The sequence below is a fragment of the Eschrichtius robustus genome, chromosome 4 (genome assembly GCF_028021215.1).
Source record: "Eschrichtius robustus isolate mEscRob2 chromosome 4, mEscRob2.pri, whole genome shotgun sequence".
Taxonomy (NCBI): Eukaryota; Metazoa; Chordata; class Mammalia; order Artiodactyla; family Eschrichtiidae; genus Eschrichtius; species Eschrichtius robustus.
In genome coordinates, this window is record NC_090827.1 from 125,793,824 (window position 1) to 125,818,044 (window position 24,221).

Sequence of the window (24,221 nt, forward strand, 5' to 3'; positions counted from 1 at the left end):
AACTGCGCCACCAGGGAAGCCTACACAAAGAATTCTTAAAGGGCTTCCCTCGTGGCGCAGTGGTTGAGAATCTGCCTGCCAATGCAGGGGACACAGGTTCGAGCCCTGGTCTGGGAAGATCCCACGTGCCGTAGAACAGCTAGGCCCGTGAGCCACAATTACTGAGCCTGCGCATCTGGAGCCTGTGCTCCACAGCAAGAGAGGCCGCGATAATGAGAGGCCCGTGCACCGCGATGAAGAGTGGCCCCCGCTCGCCACAACTGGAGAAAGCCCTCGCACAGAAACGAAGACCCAACACAGCCATAAATAAATAAATAAATAAAATTTAAAAAAAAAAGAATTCTTAAAACTGAACAATAAGAAAATGAACAATCTGATTCAAAAATAGACAAAAGATCTGAAGGATACCTCACCAAAGAAGATATGCAGATGGCACATAAGCATATGAAAAGATGCTCCACACCATATGTCACTAGGCAATTGTGAATTAAAATGAGAAAACCATGGGAATGTAAATTGATACAGCCACTATGGAGAGCAGTTATGGAGGTTCCTTAAAAAACTAAAAATAGAATTACCATATGACCCAGCAAGCCCACTACTGGGCATATACCCAGAGAAAACCATAATTCAAAAAGACACATGCACCCCAGTGTTCACTGCAGCACTATTTACAATAGCCAGGTCATGGAAGCAACCTAAATGCCCATCAACAGACGAATGGATAAAGAAGATGTGGTACACATACACGATGGAATATTACTCAGCCATAAAAAGGAACGAAATTGGGTCATTTGTAGAGATGTGGATGGACCTAGAGACTGTCATACAGAGTGAAGTAAGTCTGAAAGAGAAAAATACATACCATATATTAATGCATATATGTGGAATCTAGAAAAATGGTACAGATGAACCAGTCTGCAAGGCAGAAATAGACACAGATGTAGAGAACAAGCTTATGAACACCAAGAGGGGATAGTGGGGGGTGGTGGTGGTGGTGATGGTGGTATGAATTGGGAGATTGGGATTGACATATATACACTAATATGTACAAAATAGATAACTAACAAGAACCTGCTGTATAAAAAAAAAATAAAATTAAAAAAAAAAAAAATGAGATAACTGCTATAAATCTATTAGTGTGGCCAAAGTCCAAAACACTGACAACACTAAATACTGGTAGGATGTGGAGCAACAGAAACTCTCATTCATTGCTGATGGGAATGAAAAATGATACAGCCACTTTAAAAGACAGTTTGGCAGTTTCTTATACAACTAAATATACTCTTACCATATAATCCAGCAATTGTGCTCCTTGGTGTTTACCCAAAGGAGTTGAAAACTTAAGTCCACACAAAAACCTGCACATAGATGTTTACAGCAACTTTATTCATAGCCCAAACTCAGAAGCAACCAAGCTATCCTTCAGTAGGTTAGTGTATAAACAAACCGTGGCTCATCCAGGGAATGGATTATTAGTCAGTGCTAAAAAGATATGAACTATCGAGCCATGAAAAACATGGAGAAAACATAAACATATACAGCTAAGTGGAAGAAGCCAATCTGAAAAGGTTACATACTGTATGATTCCAACTTTGACATTCTGGAAAAGGCAAAACGATGGAGACAGTGAAACGATTAGTTGTTTCTAGTTAGAGAGAAGGGTGAGATAAATAATTGGAGCACGGAGGATTTTTAAGATAATGAAGTTATTCTGTATTAAACTACAATGGTGGATACATGTTATCATACGTTTGTAAAAACCCAGTCAGTGTACAATACCAAGAGTAAACCCGAATGTAAACTATGGACTTCGGGTAATAATGATGGGTCACTGTAGATTCATCAACTGCAACAAATAGATCACTGTGGTGTAGGAAGTCAACAGCGCCAAGGCTGTGCATGTGTGGGGACGGGGGTATTTGGGAATTCGCAGAAATCTCTGCTCAGTTCTGCTTTGAACCCAAAACTCCTCTAAAAAAGTAAAGTTCATTAGAAGTGTAAACGTTTAAAGCAATTGTTTAAAAGTTTCCAAAGTCCTAAATTACATAACATTTTCTCCTTACTTCATAAAGACAAATATGGGAATTGATATAATATCAAGAAATCCAGATTTATATTAAAGAATGAAAATTACTAAAGTGAACAAATGAAACAGAAATTGGGCCTCTGGAACTTAAGACAATTATACCTGACAATAATTCTAAAGAAGCCATCAGATGGTATTCATCTTGAAGAGCCTCTTTCCTCCTGTAGGTTGTCAGCTAAAGAGTACTCATGAGATGAGGTTATATCTTATCCCACTCAAACTGAAAGTGTTTGTTAGCACAAAAGAACTATGATGTGTGGGTGAAAGGGTTGACTTTGCCACCTTGGAGCAGCACCATAACACATGGGAAAAGTTGGATGTTCATTTTGCCTTTTACTCAGAAAAGAACCAAAAGGATATGAGTATCTCTACCCCTTTCTATTAAAAGTACAGGATGTCATAGTCATTTAAAAAATGCACAGGCATACCTCCAAGATACTGCAGGCTTGGTTCCAGACCACCAATATAAAGTGAATATCACAATAAAGTAAGTCACACGAAGTTTTTGTTTCCCAGTGCATGCAGAAGTTATGTTTGCACTATCCTGTGGTCTATTAAGTGTCCAATAGCATTATGTCGGAAAAAAAAAAAAAAAAAAGTACATACCTTAATTTAAAAAAATACTTCATTGCTAAAAAAAAATGCTAACCATCACCTGAGCCTTCAGCAAGACACAATCTTTTTTGCTGGCCGAGGGTTATGAAATATTTTGAGAATTATCAAAATGTGACACAGACATATAGAGTGAGCAAATGTTGTTAGGAAAAAATGGGACTGATAAAACTTGCTGGATGCAGGGTTACCATAAACCTTCAATTTGTAAAAAATGCAGTCTCTGTGAAGCACAATAAAGCAAAGTTCAATAAAGCAGTATATGCTTGTAACATATTCATTACCGTTTTATTAATTCTCTAACAAATACAGCACTGAAATTATTTAGTATAACATTGTGAAACCTGTATTTTCCCAACTGTGAACTTCTACAGTTCTAGATTTATAGCTTTCCACTGTAATGGACATTAAATTTCATTTTAACAACAGCCAAGATGTTTTGATTCAAACGCAATTGTTTTTAAAAACAAATAAGAAATGCAGTATCTTTACAGCATCCAGGGTTTCTTTGTTATTTAAAATATCCTCCATTTTAAGTAGATTAACTGTTTCTTGCACGTAAATTGCCAACTAACAGCAAAATTCCGCAGACAACTTTGTTCTAAAAATTATTTTCAGACAGATTATACAGTCATCCCTCAGCATCCGTGGGGATCCCCAGCCGCTATTAAAATCCAAGGATGCTCAAGTTCCTTATATAAAATGGTACAGTATGATCTTATACTATACGCATATCCCCCCTTATACTTTAAACCATCTCTTGATTACCTATAACACCTGATACAATGCAAATGCTACGTCAATAGTTGCCAGCTTCAGTAAATTCAAGTTTTGCTTTTTGGAACTTTGGAATTTTTCTTTTCTCAAATATTTTTGATCTATGGTTGGTTCGTGGGTGTGGGACCTGAGGATATGGAGGGCCGACTGTACCTTTTTACTTTATTCCTACCAACACCTTATGTACTTCAGGGACTATCATCTACCTGGATGTTAGTGCAGCCACCTTCTAACTGGGTTCACCACCTCCAATCTAATCTCTCTTTGCTCCAATCCGTGTACATAGCAAAATACCACAGCACTTGATTTATTTTTCTTTCTCTTGACAGGAGTTTAACCTAGAGACTTGTGCTCAAGTACTATCTTGCAACAGTAAATAGTCTTCAATACTGTGCTTTCACATTCTGATCTGAGTGTAAAATTATTTTTGCTACTACTGTTTGTTAACTACAATGTTTGGTGATATAAATTAAAGGAAATATTACACTTGGTAGGTTTTAAGACAGAGAAAATTTGCTGTAAATAATAAGCAAAAGGCATTCAGAAAAAAAAATCATACTAGGCCTCCACCTCCCAAAAGAATTAATAATCACTGGAATATACATACCTTGTGAAATACAGGAGAGTATCATCAGCATAATAGAAGAATTTTACTAAATTACCATAAAGATGACCGAGTTACTAGGCGCACATACCAGATGTTTTCACAGACACTGTGAAACTTGTTATATTTGTGTTATGTAAATGCTGCTGACCTGTTGGTTATATAACCAAATATTCTAGTAGGTAAAAAGATGCCATAACATAACATTTCATTATGTTTTTTTGAAGGCAAAAAATGGTCAGTCACCTTCCCTTCAATCTGCTTATCTGCAGCGCCTGGTACAGAGTGAGTACATACCAAGTGTTTATTCGCTGAACGAAGAAATATCCCCAAGGACATAATTATGCCTGCCTCAGCTTCAGTTCTTCCCACTGTTTCCTGATATCCCTGACTGAATGAAGGTTGCCTCACTTTCCCAATCCCCTGTATAACTCTTGCAGCTTTTACCACACTAGGTCTACACCACAGATATTTTGAAGGCATCTAAGCCCCTAGCTAAACTATAAAATCTTTGAAAAAGGATGGTGTCTGACTTATCCTTTAGCCCTAATATTACCAATATAACTATCAGCTCCCCAGTCCAAGGAGTGTATTTTGAAAAAGTATTTTTAGTATTATAATTTCAAATTTGTAAAAACGAAAACTCAACATGTTTTCCTAACAATAAGCACAAAACATGCAACTTGACCAGGCCTTCTGGCTGCTAGAAATATGATAAAATGGGGCCGGAGGAGGAAGCACAGCAGATTCTCTCAGGGTACTGCTTTCTGAATTTACCCAAATGGGACATTTATTTTAAAATGCTCAGAAACATTGCTTTTTTTCCCCCCTTAAAACACTAGGCAAAGTGTCTTGCTTTTAGTAGGCGCCTATCACATATTTGATGAATGGAATTTCTTATTTGGGGACAAAAACACAAACACTTTAAAACAGAAGAAAAAAAGAAATACTTCACATACCAAGATATGACTTTGCTAGAGAAAAAAAATATGTTCTTTTTAAAGACATAATAATAGCATTTTCTCCAATACTTTAGACTCGTGAGAAATTTTCTAGTATTTAAAAATGGTACCAGGAGTCCCATTAATTCTATCAGAAATCTCAAATTGATGTGAATAACATCCTGGCTTCATAGAATAGAAAAGAATTTGAGAGATGTCTAACAAATTTTTCATCTGTACCCATGGCCTCATTCTCTTTGAGAAAAATAAGGCTTAGAGAAAAGATACTGTTAAATGTTTAGCCCTGGGTAGCTTTGAGATTGAAACTCAAATCTTTTCATTCTGGGTCAGCAAGCTTTCCATTGAGCCTTAATCTAGTCTATTTTAGTTCCCTATTGAGATTACCAAAATTCAACCCAAGTGTCATTCTCTTACACGTTTACTTAAAGTGTGATATATCTATACGTCATTGTGTACATTCACCCAACAAGCACATCATACAGATCTTCTCTGACATATAGATCCTGAAATATACATGCCATATTCAAATGACTGCCCTTGTCAAGGCCTTTTTTCCTATCAGTCCTAGAAATGGACTGGATCTGCTTTATTTCCTAAGGCCAATGGCTCTGCCTTTAGGCTTCTCCCTTGAGGACTGTAATTGTAGCTCCATTACTTCACTGTCTTATCTTCTGTTAGATTTCAGATAAATCCACATCTTTTGCCTCCCGGAGTTGCTGAGATGTGTTTAAAAACCCTTCTAGGCACAGACCTTGACAAAAATGATTCTAAAAAATCAGGCAGTTCAATATTTGCTGTGAAGATATCTTTGCTTTCATGCAGGCCTTTCCCACTGATTCCTGAGTCTATTTGCAAAATTGACTATTAACGCTTTGTAGTTGGAAACAGTGGATAGATATCTGAATAAAAAATATAAATTAAAAGTAACAAAAAGACACCTTTTTTTTTTTCCATAGAACTCATGGCCCCTTCTGTTTTGCTTTTTAGAAACGGAAAGAATTCCATTAGAAGAAGACTCAACACACCTATAAAAATAGAACTTCCCATTAGATTCTGAATAGCTGACATTCCACAGGAAGTATGCACAAGTACCACATTGCCAAAACCATCATCAAAAGGACAAACACAGAGAACATTCCTTCTTCAGGAATTCAAGTAGTTATTTTATCTTGGAACTGATTGGCAAAGTGACTTCCAATTTTTCCATGAGTATTTCATTGATATCTTTAAGATCATACTTTTCTTAACTATGTTTAAAATGTGCATTTTTCTAAAGCTACTTACTTTTCTTCTTCCTAGAATACCACCACCACAATTAAATAATTTAGAGGAATTATTTATTTATATTTGTTATAATCTCTTATTAGTCATTGAAAATCTACACTTTTAGCCATTGATTTCCAACTGTCTCTAAAGCTGGGTGCTTTACTGGATTGTGTTTAACTAGTTTATTAATCTCATTTACTGGAAAAGCATTTTGATGAGAATTACTGATAACTCTCCTCTTAAACTTTAAACATTGAAGAATAATTGCAACAGATTTCAAAATAACAGCAGATTTCATGTTACTATGGTTCAAACGTAAACTCTACATTTTGGTTTCAGAGACATTAATAGCACAAACAAATATCATTGCTTCAGATATGATCCACTGTAATTGAAAATCTTATTTTGTTTTCACATGAAATGCTTTCTTTATATGTTCTGCACCAATTACTAAGTGCTGAATTTTTTAAAAAATGGTGCACTTTAAAAATAAACGTTATTCTAAACAATGTGATTCTTATCATTCCCTCCATTTAGTAAGGAAATCTTACCTTTAAAAATCTATAAAATTTAAAACATGGATATAAATAACTTGATGACTGTGGAAAAGCGGCATGGCATGGGAAGAAGGATGCCTCTTTCTTTTATATTTGGCCTAACACTGAATTGCTTTTTGGAGCTGAAGGGGATCAGAATATGCCCTGCCAAAATATGCCACTTTGGCATAAGGATTATATTGAGCTAAAGGCAAGTGAGAATCAGCAAATACAGGAAGAATTCTCTACTCCACGCCCTTAATCTGCCTAAAAGCAGGACATAAATTTCCCTTTGAGGAAGGTGTCTGCTTCCATCTAAGCAATTCTTACCATCTAAGACAAGGAGTTGACACCCTGAGTCTAATTGCTTCTTTCAATTTCATGTCTTTGCTGTGAGCTCATGTGCACATAAATATTAATAAAAATGTTGTGCCTTTTCTCCTGTTAATCACTATCTTTTCTTAGTTTAACTCACATGCCTTCATGCACTGAACATAAGAGGGCAGAGAAAAAATTTTTTCTCTCTGACTGAGCTGTGATTAAACCCAATTAGCCAGAGTGGAGAGGGAAGGCGGAGGGGCAAATTAGGGGTTTGGAATTAAGAGATACAAACTACTACGTGTAAAATAGATAAGCAACAGGATATATTGTATAGCACAGGGAATTACAGCCATTATCTTGTAGTAACTTTTAATGGAGTATAATCTATAAAAATACTGAATCACCATCTGTATACCTAAAACTAATATAATATTGCAAATCAATTATGCCTCAATAAAAATAAATAAATAAAATGAATACATTTTAAAAATAAATAAATTAAATTAAAAAATAAACCCAGTTCTGAATGGTGGTTTAGGTAATGAGCATTAGCAAAAGTGTTTTTTTATTCTAGTATTCATCACAGCATGAAGGACATATCCCAGTGTATAATGCCATATGCTTGATTATACTGTAAAGGAGATCTGACAAATTAGACCTATCAAGAAATCACAACATGTCTAAAAAAATGGGGTGGGGGCATTTCTCTCACTAAATAAAGAGAAAAAAAAACCCACAAAAAACCAAAACCCTGTGCTCTCAGCCCTGCACAGCAGTAAAGAGGCACTTCCCAGGGATGTCAATTGGGGTTCAGTAGGAAACCTGGGCTTCTACCCCCACCTGTCAGTAATAAGATGGCACCTCCTCACCTCTGCCATTGTGGTATCAGAGGAGGACTGTTAAAAAGATGATTTAAATTAAATTCAGAGTCTCATAATACCCAAAATGTCCAGGATATAATACAAAATCACTCATCATACCAAGAATCAGGATAATCTCAATATGAATGAGAAAAAACAATGAACAGATACCAATACCAAGATGACAGTGCTGTTGGAATTACCTGACAGGTTTTTTAATCAGCCATAATAAAAATGCTTCAGTGAACAATTATGAACACACTTAAATGAAAAATAAGTAGGAAGTATCAACAAAGGAATAGAGGATACACCAAACAACCAAAAGTCAATGGTAGAACTGATGAAAACACAGTGACTATAAAATTTTAAAAACTCAATCAGGGCTTCCCTGGTGGCGCAGTGGTTGAGAATCTGCCTGCCAATGCAGGGGACACAGGTTCGTGCCCTGGTCTGGGAAGATCCCACATGCCGTGGAGCAACTAGGCCTGTGAGCCACAATTACTGAGCCCGCGCGTCTGGAGCCTGTGCTCCGCAACAAGAGAGGCCACGATAATGAGAGGCCCGCGCACCGCGATGGAGAGTGGCCCCCACTTGCCGCAACTAGAGAAAGCCCTCGCACAGAAACGAAGACCCAACACAGCCATAAATAAATAAATAAATAAATAAATAAATAAATAAATAAATAAATAAATAAATAAATAAATAAATAAATAAATAAATAAATAAATGATCTCTGGACTTTTTTTTAAAAAAAAAGAAACCTCAATCGATGAGATCAACAGCAGAATGGAAAAAAACTGAGGAAAGGCTAAGTGAACTTGAAGAGAGAATATAAATTACCCAATCTGAACAAAAGAAATAAAATAAATTTAAAAAAAATTGAACAGAGCCTCAGGGACTTATGTGACTCTAACAAAAGATCTAACATTCATGTCATCAGGGTTCCAGAAGGAGAAGAGAAAGTGAGGCTGAAAAAGCAATCAAAGAAACAATGTCTAAAAATCTCCTAAGTTTGGCATAAATCTATATACTCAAGAAATTAAGTGAATATCAAATAAGATAAAGTCTAAGAAATTCAAGGCAAGACACACCATAGTCAAACTTCTAAAAACTATAGACAAAGGTACATTTTTTAAAGCAGCCAGAGAGAAATAATACCTCTTCTTTAGGGGATAAGCAATTAGAATGATAGAAGATTTCTCATGAAAAACAAAAGAATCCAGAAGGAATTGGCCCAACACTGAAAGAAAATTACTGTCAACCTAGAGTTTTATATCTAGCAAAAATATCCTTCACAAATGAAGAGGAAATCAAGACAGTCTCAGAAAAGGAAAACAGAATCTGTTGCTAGCACATCTATACTCTAAAAGAATGGCTACAGGAAATTCTTAAAGAAAGGAAATCATAAAAGAAGGAATGCTGGAACATCAAGAAGGAAGAAAGAACAACGGTAAAAGTAAAAATATGAGCTTTGAGAAAGACTTGAAAAGAAGAACTAGTGCAACTTGGAGTGTTGCCAACCTACAGCCACATGAACAAGCCATGAATGGAACATGACTGTGGAAAAAACCTTGTGCAGCAGGACTGTGCATATCCAGAGATTTAGTCTCTATTCTCTAGCAAGTATGTGGATCACCAATATGGCAGACATGTTTGGTTGCCTATCCAACAGGCAAGACTTCCCTTCCTGCTACAGATTGAATTTATGATTGGTCAAAGCCAACTGCTATAATTCTATCCCCGTTACTACTACTTGGTTCAGACATGTGCATGAAAAGCAATTCTAAACAATAATTCATTATCAGCTATCTTCTGAGGGACTGCTGGGAAAGGTTTTCCCTATAAATAAAAATATATGCAATGGGATTAATGTTTCCTTTTCTTCTGCCTTTGGAAGTCACTGTGATACCTGAAAATGAGGCAGCAAACTTGAGAACATTAAGGGGAACCTGAGGGTGAGGACAAACCCACATACTACAAAGAACAGAGAGAAAGATGGAATGAACTTGGTTTCTTAATGACATCATTGGAGGGCTGAATTAACCAAACTTAGTACTAACCTGTCATTAGACACATTTTACATGAAATAATAATTTTTTTCTTATCTATTCCCCAAATATCACATTAAATGCTAGAGAGTAGTCCATCATAGGAATGTACTGTAATTATGCAACTGATTCCCCATTATTGGATTTATAAGTTGGTTTTCTTTTTTTTTTCCACTATAAAGGACAATGCAATAAACAGCTTTCAGTATAAACTTTATCTGAATTTAGGGTAATACTTTCCATGTACTTTGTTCTGAGAAGGAAAATTACTAAGTTAAATGAAATGGACATTTTTGATATGGAGTATCAATTTTATTTTCAGAAAGTGTATCCTTATTTAACCCCTAGCAGCAATGCGTATGGCCTGTATCACTATATCCCATCCAGCCAGAGGGGATGCTGTGGACTGCTCCCCAAGAGCACTGTTTTCCCTTCATTCTTATTGATAGAACCTTGGTTTATAAATCCTGATTAGTCTAAGTCAATCTTGGTGACTCCATTCTCCTTGCCAGTGATTGGCATGGGGTAGGCATGTGACCTAGCCCTGGTCAATGAGATGATTATTGGGAGGCTTACTAGGTGAATTTTTCATTCTTAAAAAAAAAAGAGAGAGACAATGTCTTCCACTATAAATTACCATGTCTCCATGTAATAATTTGAACCATGCCAGTCTGAGAACAAAGCCAGTGAGCTGGGCTAAAAGATAGGAGTTTGATGATGTTGTTGAACCCCTGAATTAACCAACCTCAAGGGTCCATGAGCCTTCTTTTTATATAAGATAATAAGTTACAAACACTTCAAAAAAATTCAATGGAAAATTATGCTTATGTATAATCAGCCATCTTTGTACCCCAAGGTAAAACTGAGAACTACTTATGATATCACAATGAACAATCCCAAAGGAAACAGACTCATAACTGTTTCCCTTATGAAGATTAACTTAAATTTTAAATAAACAATGCTGAGCATTCACCTCATTTCAAAAGAATTAGAGTTGAATGTAATTTGAAGAACATTTAAAAATATTAAAGGGTCATTAATTTGGACTGTAACTTGGAGAAAAATCATCCTTAATTCAAGATCTTCAAATAGACAGCAAAAATAAACACACACAAAGTATGTTGTACTTACAAATCAAACACCAAGTAATGGAAGCCCTCTTCCGATATGCTGTCGTGAAGTCGCACTAAAACAAAAGAAAAAAGGAAAAAGAGAAGAAAGTTTGTGTTATATGTATGCCAACAATCAACATTAAGCCAAGACTGTTAATAGGCATCTGTCTCCTAAATTAAAATGTTAGCAACACTATTTTAGCTTCTGATGAGTCAGCATCCTTTATAGCAGGGCTTCGGTTCAGACAGACCCAAGGTTTAAGTTCTGGTTCTGATAATTATTAACTGTGTGATCTTAAGCAAATTAATTAACTTGTAATGATAACAGTACTTATATTGTATAAAACGGTTGAGAATATTAAATACAACAAGTAAAATAATTCGCGTATTGCCACGCGAAAACTAAATAAAAGTCAATAATTGCTATATCTCCATATGTCCAAAGTTACCAGGCTCTAGCAATTCTTCCACTGAGAGTCTCTTCCTTGTCATTCCTTTTGCTATTATCCTAGAGTCTTAAGAGTCTAGTAAATGGACTCCATGCCTCTTACTCTCCCTTTTTTCTGGGAAATTTCTATATAGCACTCCCCAGCCAGCCAAAACACTTTTTATTATGCTACCTCTAAGAGCAAGTCACCAAAATCTATTTACCAAATCATCAGCCAAAAATGTACAGCTAGAGCTTTTAATAAAATAATCTACTTTAATAGATTTAGTATTAAGCATATTAACGCTACTCTAGATTTTCCAGTGAGCTAAACGTTCAGTGATAACTAGCCAAAACCAAAGTTTCTCTCTTCTGAATTTAAAGTACTCATTGTTTACTGCAAAATAACCACACATGCAAAACTCACTTACTTTTTTTTTCTGCTATTTATTTTTGCCTAAGCCCCCTGACTCCCTTAGGTGGTAAACTTCCTAAGTATCCAATCACTTAGGGGGGCTTGGCCTTCACTGGGGGCAACGGAGGCCAAGAAAAGCAACAAACTCATAGGACACAAATGCTTTTGAAAAGTCACCAAAAAAGGATCATGATTTCTACTATGACCCGTCCTTAGTACTTTCCCCATGCAGTGATGACCACCATATGGAAAATGTGGATTCAAAAGAACACTTAGATGGTCACACAAGCTACTATAATCCACAAAGGGAGTTTGCAGTACCCATGACATTCCCAAGGTCACAGACATAACAGAATGTCCATTCTTTACAATCCAATTCCATCCCCTTCAGATATCATCCTTGGCTCACTATTAAAATCTTTTCTGAATTCCTCTCCAGAAATTTCTCCAAAGTAGAGAAAGAGAGGCTTTTGCTTCACCTATAATTATGGATTATCATTTGTAAAATGTGAGTTTTCTGTTACCATGAACATGAGAAGGGGGCACCTGGGAGTGTGGCCACTGCAGCTCAGTCTGAGCTCCTCTATTTGTCTCTAGAGCACGCGGAATGTAAACACGCTACAGCATCCCTCTCATCTTATTTGTTTCTCATAGTGTCACCCTTGAATTCAAGGATGCAGCCTATTTTACTTTTATTAACAAACTCTAATACCTGTCCTTTCTTCAGGACACAGAGTTTCTTTCTCATCAACACTATCAAACAGGAACCATATTTCATAAGTCTTTGCATCCCTCATAGAGACTTGGCAAATAGTAGACAGTCTTTCGTAAAATTGGTTTTGAGCATTTACTATACCAGGTGCTAGGCATTCTTCCCACTTTTTAGACAAACATTTTCATCAAAGCTCAGTATGCTTATGTCTGAAACAAAATGATTGCTATGCAAACAATTCTCCTGTAACCTTAATTATGTGAAGGGTATTCTTCAATTTGCCAGTATCAGAGGTCACGTGCTTCATCCATAAATTCAGAGTGACACTAAAGATGAGGAGAGGGAGACTGCGGTGTGCTTACATTGCAGTCATGTGTTTAATTTGCCTGCTACCTTTGCTTAAACTTATGCCACCAAAGAAAATCAAAAGTTTAGCTCAATGATGAGTCTTCTGCACAGTCATTCAGCACAGTAAGGAACTCACTGGCTTTCTTATATGACACAGACTCACAGATATCTCATTGAGCAGCTGTAACACAACCTGTGTTTAAATGCGTTCAAATAATGGTATGGCTACTTGAAGAACTCAGACAGTTACTCTGTGAAAATAAGGTGGATTTCTATACTATCAAAGTTAAAATGAAAAGCAAAAATCACAATGTGAGCTGGAGGAAGTGACCACTTTTTTCTCACATTGTCTCAAGGTAAAATCTTCAATTGGAGATGAGATCTCAGGTTTTCAGATCAGAGTTATAGAGCTAAACAGAGGTGGATATTTCAGGTCCAAGTGGAGAAGCAGTACTAATTTCTGGTTATAGCTGGAATAAAATTTTCTTAGTTTGACTACCACTACCTTATTAATACTTGGAATTCATCATCATTTGGAAGTAAGTTATTCTTTGAACAAGTCAAGAGTTGCTCAAGCCTGATAATCAAACACATACATTGTTTTGGGTCAAAACCAGTTTCACAAAAGCATTTTGTCAGCAAGTATATGATAATGGTTAAAAATAAAAACCATCTGACCAAGTTCAATCCTTTTTCATCACACCATTCTAAAATAACCTCCACTATTTCTAACCAGCCAATTGACCAGGTAAGATTAATTCTGAATAAATTTTGTTATGATACAGTGGAAAAAAACTAGCATCATCTTTACTTGGGATAAATACGTACACATTTTTATAAACCTAAACAGTGTAACAGTTATCTAGGATAAACATTTAAATTCTAAGGCATTAAGTATGAGATTTATAATGGGGAAAAAGGTGTTTCTGAGGCTAAAATATTTCCAAAGTTTAGCTGACCCAAGGCCTAATCCTTTTCCTCTCTCTCTTGAATGACAGAGTTAGTATAAATCCCTGAAACTAAACATAGTAGGGCAATGCTGCCAGTGTTATCATAATACTAACAGAGTAATTCATACAGAACAGATTGTATTGCATCATAATCACTGGTTCTCAGCTCTAAGCAATACTCCTGGTTATAAATGAGGTAGATTTTGCATTTTTAGTTGGCTGTGTTGCAAGGATTGAGGTAGTTGGGTTTGATTCACATACTGGGATGCGAATATGGCAGCTTTTAAGTCAGATACTTTTTATATTCTCATCAGCAGTTAATTATATTTCACAGCTAGAGCAAGCATTAGCCAAGTTAGGCCATGCAATGTGCCAAGCCTTCGAAAAAGAGGAATGCCAACGTTGAGTTCATTTGTTAACTTAAATATATATATATATTTATTTATTTAATATATATATATTTAATATTTATATTATATTTTATATATATATTATATTATATATTTTATATATATATATATATATATTTACTAGTTTCAGACATTGTAACAGCCAAATGGCAACACTCTAGAGAGAAATTTCACCTCAACCATTACTCCTGGCTCTTTTGTGACAAAGCTGGTCATTTCTGGAGAGAAAACTTTTCAGATAGAAAACAAAGAAGCACTGAAAACGAAACTCAAAATAAAACTAACATTTCTAGAAAACTGAAGGTAAACCTGCATAGATGCTTTGTTTTGCTTAATCCCTATTTCTTATAACATGAGTAATACATTTAATAAAACAACACCATTTTAAAAGTCTCCCCAGTATAAAAATACTAATTTAGGTTGTGTGTATTTGAAAAATATATGCACTCTATTTCTTTGAAATATGAAGCCATGCATATATAGTTTATTTTATTTTAAATTCAGTAGAAAGATAAGCAGATAAAGATATATAGATATTTCTTTTGTTGTTATTGTTGTCAAAGTCGGTAGTATTATATAGCATTTATACTTTGATTTTCTTTACTTGTCTTAACAAGAAACTTTTAAAATTTGGGCATAAAAAGTTTGGAAATTTGACTTAGCTGTCTAAGGCAAACTGATCAGACACAGAAACTACAGTTTGTTCTGATTTTAGATATTTGAACACATACATTTCTAAAGTTGCATAAGAGATACATATTTTGACAATATACTGAGCAATATGACCCATTAATAAATACCAAATAAGCCACTATCCACTACTCAAAAATGAAAATAACTTTAGTACCAGAAATCAAAAAAGTGTTTCAATAAAATTTCAAATACTTTTTCTGAAGTGACAAGAAAATCTTTGTAAACTTAATATTAATTAACATTAAATTATATTTAAAAGCAATTCATTGCTAACATGAAAAAGTTATTAAAGTTAAGAACTTTCTGAAAAAAGCAAACATAATTATTATACAAAAATTCAGTGGGGAATGCCACCCATGTTAATTTTAAAACTATTCTAAAAATACACAAAAAAAGCCACTGGAACACATGATCAATCATGAAAGTCAAAGCATATCAACTCCGTTGACCATGATCTCCATCCTTATTCTCAAATTATCACCTCATTTCCTGAAGCTAATCCTAAATCCAGTTTTGATTAGCTTCAATATCTACAGTATCAGGTTAGTAACATTCAGGGCTGACTAGAAGAAATCACAATGCCTTCTAACAGTCCAGATCTATTTACAAGCTCATATTATTCAAAGGAGCTTCTGGCTAGTCAAAATATCTATTATTTGGGAGAATTACAATCTGGGAAGATGGTAAAAGTGAGGAGAAATGACTAATAACTGCAAACTATATGGCCACCATATAGTTTGACACTGATCACATGACACCAAAAGAACATGAGAGAACAATCAATTCTTTTGCATCAAAGTCATAAATGACTAAATATAGAATTTCAGAGATGTTTAATGAAATAGACAAGTAAATGGATAGTTCTTTTAATAGGCTTTCCTGCTTATTTTTAATAAAATTATATATGTGACAGGAAATTACAGACTTATTACTAAACCAAATAATATCTAGAAATATTCTTTGTTTCCTTTGAAAAATAATTTGAGATTATCTTGTTGCACATTTTCACTTCTTGGAAAAGTTAGTAATCATTTCAAGTTTCCTTGATTTAAAAAATTTTTCCTCTTTCAATTCTGCATCAATATCATTTATTTTATGTATTTGAAAAAGTGATTCCAACTTTCTTCATTTTCTCTCTTCTTGCCATATCTTTCTGCTATTCCATCTTCTAATACTTATATAAAGCTAATCAGAGATTACTCATGGATATCCTTAAACAATAGGAATATCAAGAAAGGAAGAGAAGCTATTGTCATCAGATGACTTGCATATTAAAGAAATCTCTAGATGGTGCACTTTCACACTGTACTTTAATTATAAGGACCTAACAGAGCTTTGAGCTAATACCGTCCTTCTGTTGAGTTTATACAAAATGCACACACCTACCTACTATGTATCAAATGTATAAGAGTGTCTGGTGAAGTAGGCAAAGAATGGCCATTTGTAATTCCTCTGCTCTTACCTGAATAGCATCACTATAATACCCACTGTAGAATCCAGTACCATTTTACCACTCTGCCTCCTATAATCTGGGTCAAAAAGAAAAGCCCTATTGCTGATAATTGCCCACCAGGCTGCTCCGGTGTCTCCATATTTAATCAGCAAGAAACCAACACATTAAATGATTAAAGTAGTACAGTACTTAACTACATTTTAAGATTAATCAAAAGCTATGTTATTTATGATAAACTAGGACTATGACACAGAAGGAGTCTGTATCATGCCAAAGAATGGACCAGATAAGGATCTTTTTTTTAAAGTGCAGATCATGGCAGTATTTAAAATAAGAATAAAATATACTGAAGTGCATTTCACATTTAAGGTAACCACTAAAGCTTTGGGAAACTTTTGTTTGAGTTTTATACATATATATTACACACTTTTTTAAAAAAAAACTACAGATCACAGAAAAATGCTTGATAAGCACTGGGTCACATGATTCTATACGAGGATCCTATAAGATCCTTTCCAACTCTAAGTTTCTACATTGCTATATTTCTGGATGACTATAGCTAATAAACAGTATGGGAAATAAACAATACATTTATTACCAATACAAGGTTGAATATAATCCCCTACATTTAAGACTTTTCCTTCTTCAACATTCCAACACATTTAAATTTAATACATATTTCATTTTATTTTGGATCTGTATTTAACAAATAACTAGAGAGAAAACTTAAAATGTTTATATTGACAAATTAAAAATAAGTCCTTTTCAAAAATGTACTGGGCAGATGTGTTGCTTTTCTGACAACAGCCCTTGGAGAACAGAATAAATAGAAAACTTATTAGATCATCCTCTCTTTGCAACTTACTACCATATTATCTTAACACTTGCAACTGAATTTTCCCTAGAGATACACCAGCCCAAATGCTCTCATCTTTCAAACCCCTTTCTGAAAATTCACTTCTTGCATAAAGTATTTTTCCATACTTGATTCACTCCATAAGCAGGAAATAGGTGAGTTTAAAATTCTACTAAAATGTATTAAAAATGCAATGTAAAACTGTACCCGTATTATGTTATCTCAATATTTTTCAGTAACTATTTTTATACTGAAAGTACTTAAAGATATCAGTCTATTTCCTCTGGATAATATACATAAACATGAAGCACATGAAAAAGAACATACTCTAATCTTAGGCTCAAAATCGAGGAAAAACATAAAAGTTATTTATAAACTTATTCATGAGTTGGATATCACTGGAATAATAAAGGATATTAATATATATAGCTACAGGAACTGGTATACTAGTCAGTGCCAGTAAGCACCAGGTACCTGGTAATATGATTTTGGTTAACCCCTGAATGGAACAGTTAGTTTACCTAGGTCAGTGGTTCTTTTTTTCAAGTAAAGAATAATTGCCCATTTATCATGAAATCAAGGAAGTTATAATGAGTGCCAGACATCTCAAACATTTGGTGCATTTGCTTGCCTCATAGACGTCTCAGAGCAAACAAGCCCAAAGAACTCACAATCTTCTCCCTAAATCCTGCTCTACCCCAGTGTCTTCCATATCTTTCCAGTTGCTCAGGATAAAAAACCTCAGTGTAATTTTGACTCTTTTCTCTGATGCCGAAAATCCAATCTGAAAGTAAATCCTTCAAAATACATAAGGAAAAAAATTTTTCTAGGTTTCTACCCTGCCCCTCATTCTCCTTACCACAGCAGCCAGAATAATCCTGTTAAGAGTAAAATCTGATTATTGCCCCTTTGCTCAGAACCCTCCAATGGCTCTCCAACTGACTCTGAGTAAAAGCCAAAATCCTATTCATGGCCTACGAGGTCCCACAAAGTCCATCTCCGTCCCCACCATTTATCTGCCTGGCGTCTCCTACCACCACTCTTCCCCTGGCTCACTGCACTCCATCCACACTGGCCTCTTTGCTGCTTTTGGAGAAAGAACTCAGGGCAAACTCCCGCCTCAGTCTTTGCACTTGCTGTCTCCTCTGCCTGGAACTCTTTTTCCCCAGCTACGGTTCACTACCTCATCTCTTTCAAGTCCCTGCTCAGCTTTTCACCTGTTTTTGTAAATAAAAGTTTTACTGGAACACAGCCATGTCCGTTTGTTGATATATTAACGATGGCACTGTCAAGCTAGCACTGCAGTGTTTAGTAGTTGCAACAAAGACCCTATTGCCATGAAAATGAAAATATTTACTATTTGGCCCTTTACAGAAAGAGTCTGCTGACCCCTGGAGTAGAAGAAAAAATTGTTGAAAGGAAGAAGACAGCTTTTGAGAGCCCAGGATGTGACACAGACGATCTACATGACTAATTAAAGCCACCGACAGTGATGGTTAGAAGTGGGAAAGGAGAGAACATAGTAAGTCAGCTCTTATATAATACAATAAATGAGTAGGGGTACCAAGGCAATGGTGGGAAACTGCGGCCCTGAGTAGTATAGGATGTTGTAATCTGAGAAAATGTGTTTCAAAGATGGGATGGTGGAAGGATGGGGGTGGGGGGACACTGAGGGGGGAGGTATTAACAGTGGTTATGTAAAAGCAGTGAAGAACAAGAAAACACCTGGGCACCACCAGGTTCAGGGTTATGTGGAGGACAGAGTAAACAGCCAGTACTGTCCAGTGCTACAGCACACTCAAGAGAAAGCCAGACTGCAGTTAGCACAAGAAGAAATGAACATTCAGAGACCACTGGGAGAACAGAGGGCACTCTGCAAAGATTATGACATAAGATTTGTTATTTTGTAAATAACGGGAAAGGGAAAACTAATAAAGGTGCTAAAAGTTGGCAATTTTCTCACAGTTTAGATATTAACCCAGTAGTTAATCAAATTGTTGAAGATTTTCTCTTTGATAGATTTTCACATTTAGTTTTCTTTTTTAGAAGAGACATTTTTAAATACATTAATTTTTAAAGACCAAATTTAAGGAATATGAGTTTCTGTCATTTTATTACTATCATACTCCTAGAGGGTTCTAAATCCTATTAAAAATGTTTATGCATATGTCCTGTATTTATAGCACCTAAACTACTTACAGGATAATAGTTAATCTGATTTGATTCTTTCATATCATAACAATTTTAATATCTTCTTGCTCAGTTTTAATTAAGTTTTCTTCCTGGCTCTTGTTTATCAGATAGGAATGCTGGAAAAAAATGAATGAAGAAGATACATCTTTAAATTTGCTCTCAATGAAAACTACATGGCATTAATTCATTTTATTTTTTTTTGATGGAAACTGATTCTGCCGTCTCTACTCCTAAGCAAAATATTATGTCAAACTGACCTTTCATCCTGAACAAAAAGTATTAATATATTCTTTAAATACATTTCAGATTTATTGATAAATATTTTTACCTCTATAATCTTGACCACAGTCTTCAGTCAGAGACTCTAAGCCAATGGGATAAATGTTTAAGGAGCTTTATGAATGTTCTACCTAAGATTTTTAGGAAACAAAGTTCTTGGTAGAGGGGAGTAGTTCATTTCTTCGGTTATTCAGCTGATTTTCCTGAGTGCTACATGCTGGGGATATAACTGTCAACAGGTCAGTGGTGATCTGGCCCTCATACAGTTTTCAGTCTTTGGGACAAAATCATCTTGCTAATTTTGTGACTCTAATTCTAGATGATCAGAGTCCCAGCTAAAGCATATCCCAATAGTTAACATTTTATGGTCATCTCACTACCCACAGCTATGGGAGCATATGAACATGTTACTATGTGGCAAACACATCTAAATAGGCCATTGGCTCTAACTAAATGCACTATAAAATGTCTTCATCTATATGGGGCTACTAAATCAGCAGTCACTACCCACTGACCAACTGACTTCATCAAATGTGTTTCCCTGATTTTTCTTTTTTCCTGAATTGGCTTGCTATTGAGAAAATTTAACAAGTCATTTAACCTAAAAGATACATTTCCTAGTAAACATTAATTTAACATCCCCTGTGACTTACCAAATCCATAGCCACAAGGCAGCCATCATTTCAAAATGCAAATCTGATTACATCACCCTTGCCCAGCTTAAAATTCTTCAATGGCTTCCTATTGATTTGATATTAAGGAGCAAACTCCTTGACATGACCCATTTATCATATATATTTATCACCCAAACTGGGACACTGTGAGAGTGAAAGAGGGTGATTAATTGTCACACCAGTAAACCAGGACGGCCCTGCAAAACAGGTTAGCCTGGTCACCCACCCAGAAGGCTCTCTGCCTCTTCAACTTCCCTCCCTCTTTGCCTCTAGCAACAGAGGTCCTCTTTGAGACTTGGTGCTAGTTCCCTCTTGTAACAAGCCACATCTTCATTGTTAATACTGTTGCTTGGCACCCTCTCTCCTCCTCTCCAGGTTAACCCTCATCTATCCTTCAGAATGTATTGGGCTGGCCAAAAAGTTCGTTCGTGTTTTTCCATACAAACAAACTTTTGACCAACCCAATATTTTCAGCATCACCTCATCAGGGAAGTCCCCTCTGGCTCCCAAATAAGCTCTCATAGCACTGCCCATCTCTCCTTCACAGCACTGGTCACACTTACAATGATGCCTTTGATTGTGTGATCGCTTGACTAACATCGTCTTTCCTGCTGAACAGATCCCTTCAGATGACTACAGTCATATGCCCCTAGGAAATACTTTCATGGCATCAGACACCTCTGTTAAGAATATATATATATACTCCAACCCTGAGAAAACCATAATTCAAAAAGAGTCATGTACCACAATGTTCATTGCAGCTCTATTTACAATAGCCAGGATATGGAAGCAAGCTTAGTGTCCATCGACAGATGAATGGATAAAGAAGATGTGGCACATATATACAATGGAATATTACTCAGCCATAAAAAGAAACGAAATTGAGTTATTTGTAGTGAGGTGGATGGACCTAGAGTCTGTCATACAGAGTGAAGTAAGTCAGAAAGAGAAAAACAAATACCATATGCTAACACATAAAAAAAAAAAAGTGGTTCTGAAGAACCTAGGGGCAGGACAGGAATAAAGATGCAGATGTAGAAAATGGACTTGAGGACATGGGGAGGGGGAAGGGTAACCTGAGACAAAGTGAGAGAGTGTCATGGACTTATATATACTACCAAATGTAAAACAGCTAGCTAGTGGGAAGCAGCCGCATAGCACAAGGAGATCAGCTCGGTGCTCTGTGACCACCTAGAGCGGTGGGATAGGGAGGGTGGGAGGGAGACGCAAGAGGGAGGAGATATGGGGATATATGTATATGTATAGATGATTCACTTTGTTATAAAGCAGAAACTAACACACCATTGTAAAGCAATTATACTCCAATAAAGATGCTAAAAAAAAATATATATATATATATATACTCCAAATAGACAAAAGGACAAATACATGTCCCTTGAATATCATAATAGGACATTGTCTAACTGGCTCACCCAAGGATTATCTAATTCTCTAGGATAGTATCTTTGTTCTGATTTGTTATTTATTATTTTTTAGGCCCTAATCAAAAGTCTGTCAACTCTGGCCCATTGGCCAAATCAGGACAGCAGCCTGTTTTTGTACAGCCCATGAGCTAAAAATGGTTTTTATATTTTTAAGTAACTGTAAAAACAAAACAAAACAAAAACCAGATGATATTGGATAGAGAACTCACATGGCCCACAAAGCCTAAAATATCTACTACTGTACAGAAAAAGTCTGCCAACCTGTGGGTTAGGGTATTTCACTTGTACAAAATGGATGACAGTATGAATGATTCTTATCTGATAGGAATGCTAATGAGTGTTATGATACAGTGATGTAAATGGATTTGCAAAGGTTATAGTTTTATTGACGGCAGAGCAATAATCATTTTAGTACTGTAGCAATCTCATTCCAGAATTCTTTCTTTCCATGACTATGTATATTTCTGTTACTCATCTGTTTCTGTTTCTGTTACTCATTTCTGTTACTCATCTATGTTACTCATCTATGTTCATCTATGTTTCTGAATTAGCTTTGGCATACTGCTAGTTCCCTCACTGATTAAGTAAATCTCTGATACTATAGACAGACATATAATGCTTTAATTGATGTATAGTATCACACTATATGGATATACCACAATCTATTTAACCAGTCCCCTATGGAAGGACATTTGGATTGTTTTCAGTCTTTTGTTCTTCAGCCCTATTGCTTTCACTCACCTTCAGTGAGCGTCTCATTGTTATTAACTATAACAACACATGAGCCAGGATTTCGAGGCCTTCTTTCCTTCAGAGGTAATTAACTGATAACCTGTTGTTTGTGCTTTATCCTCCAGACAAGCAGGACTTCTTACTACTCCCTAAGAAACTTACCCTATTTGACCTTTGAGACCCTAGAGCTCCCTTTCTTGGAATGTTACCTACTCCAGCCTCTACTATGGAAACCCTATCTACCCTTTAAACTCAAATGCCAGATGCTCATGATCTGTGGATCTGATATGGACTCCCCTTCCTTTATTTTCTGTAGTCCTTTAAGCCTCACTTCAGGTACATTTAAGGAAAAGACAAAATAAAAATTACCCATTGAAATAAAGATCTGAAACTTAATCAATCTTGAGTAAGTTTCATCATTTTGGAAGTAACACATCTTAAGAGCTGATACATAATCAGGAATAGAAAACCAGAAATTATATCAAACTTCCATACAGAGCCAGGGTGTACAATGGAAACACGGCTTGAATGTAACTGATGCAAAACAAAACAAAGCGGAATCTTTTCAATCACCTTGTAATATGTTTGGTATAAGACAATGATATTCTTGCAAATTGGTAAAAAAGAGAGTAACGGAGAATAAGAATTGTTGTTGTCCCTAAGTGCCTGAATCAGTTAAAATGAACATTCTTACTTACTTAAAAGAAAAGTCAGCCATATCATTTTGCCCTGCCTTTATATATATTTAGCAACATTCTGTTCTTAATGTGCTTTCTAACGTGAACTCTCACACAAATGAAACAACACACTGAGCAGTCAACAAGGTGTTGCCCCATGAGGTGGTGAGCTCCTTGAAATCTGGTGCTGTATTTCTGCTCTCTGTATTCACTGTGACTAGCATATTCTGGCATATAGAAGAAACTGGGTAAATGCTTACTAAAGGAATGAATGGATTATGGTGTCAGTATATCAGTGGGTTGGTTTAGGTTAAGTCAGTCTCCTAAGCCATCTCTTGGAGAACGATATACCCACATATCTGTAATTACAAAATAAACATAAACTCAAACTTTGGACATGTGGTGACCCATAATCAAGACACAGGCATACTAAAATTTGCCAGGAAAGCTGACTTTCAACTTCCCACAAAAAAATTAACATCCTCTTAGCTATAATAATATTTAACAAATCCTGCCTTGTCCTAAAGTTTTTTGTATGTCCTTGATAGAAGCAAAATCTCTCTTATCTCTGACCAGGCACATGGAATAATGAGGAAGTGACCACCTGCCTAGTCGACCAGATGTCTGGCAATCAATGGCGAAGACACAGGAGTTACAGCCAGATCTGACTTATCTTCTAGTTATTTACATATGCCTTCTTTAACCATGGAATGTTGAAGGCATGGAGCAAGCACTCAGTAAGTAGTTGTTCATAATGAATTCACTTATTC

The 24,221-nt window shown here is 35.7% G+C and overlaps 1 protein-coding gene across 5 annotated transcripts in view; it reads right to left on the reverse strand.

The window, feature by feature from the left end:
• The window catches only part of CAMK2D (calcium/calmodulin dependent protein kinase II delta), a 284,407-nt gene that overhangs the window by 138,923 nt on the left and 121,263 nt on the right, over positions 1-24,221 (reverse strand). For all 5 annotated transcript variants that reach the window (XM_068543349.1, XM_068543347.1, XM_068543345.1 and 2 more), the window contains exon 4: positions 11,207-11,261. In XM_068543349.1, coding sequence (XP_068399450.1) covers positions 11,207-11,261 — 55 coding nt within the window. The remainder of the gene's footprint in view (positions 1-11,206; positions 11,262-24,221) is intronic.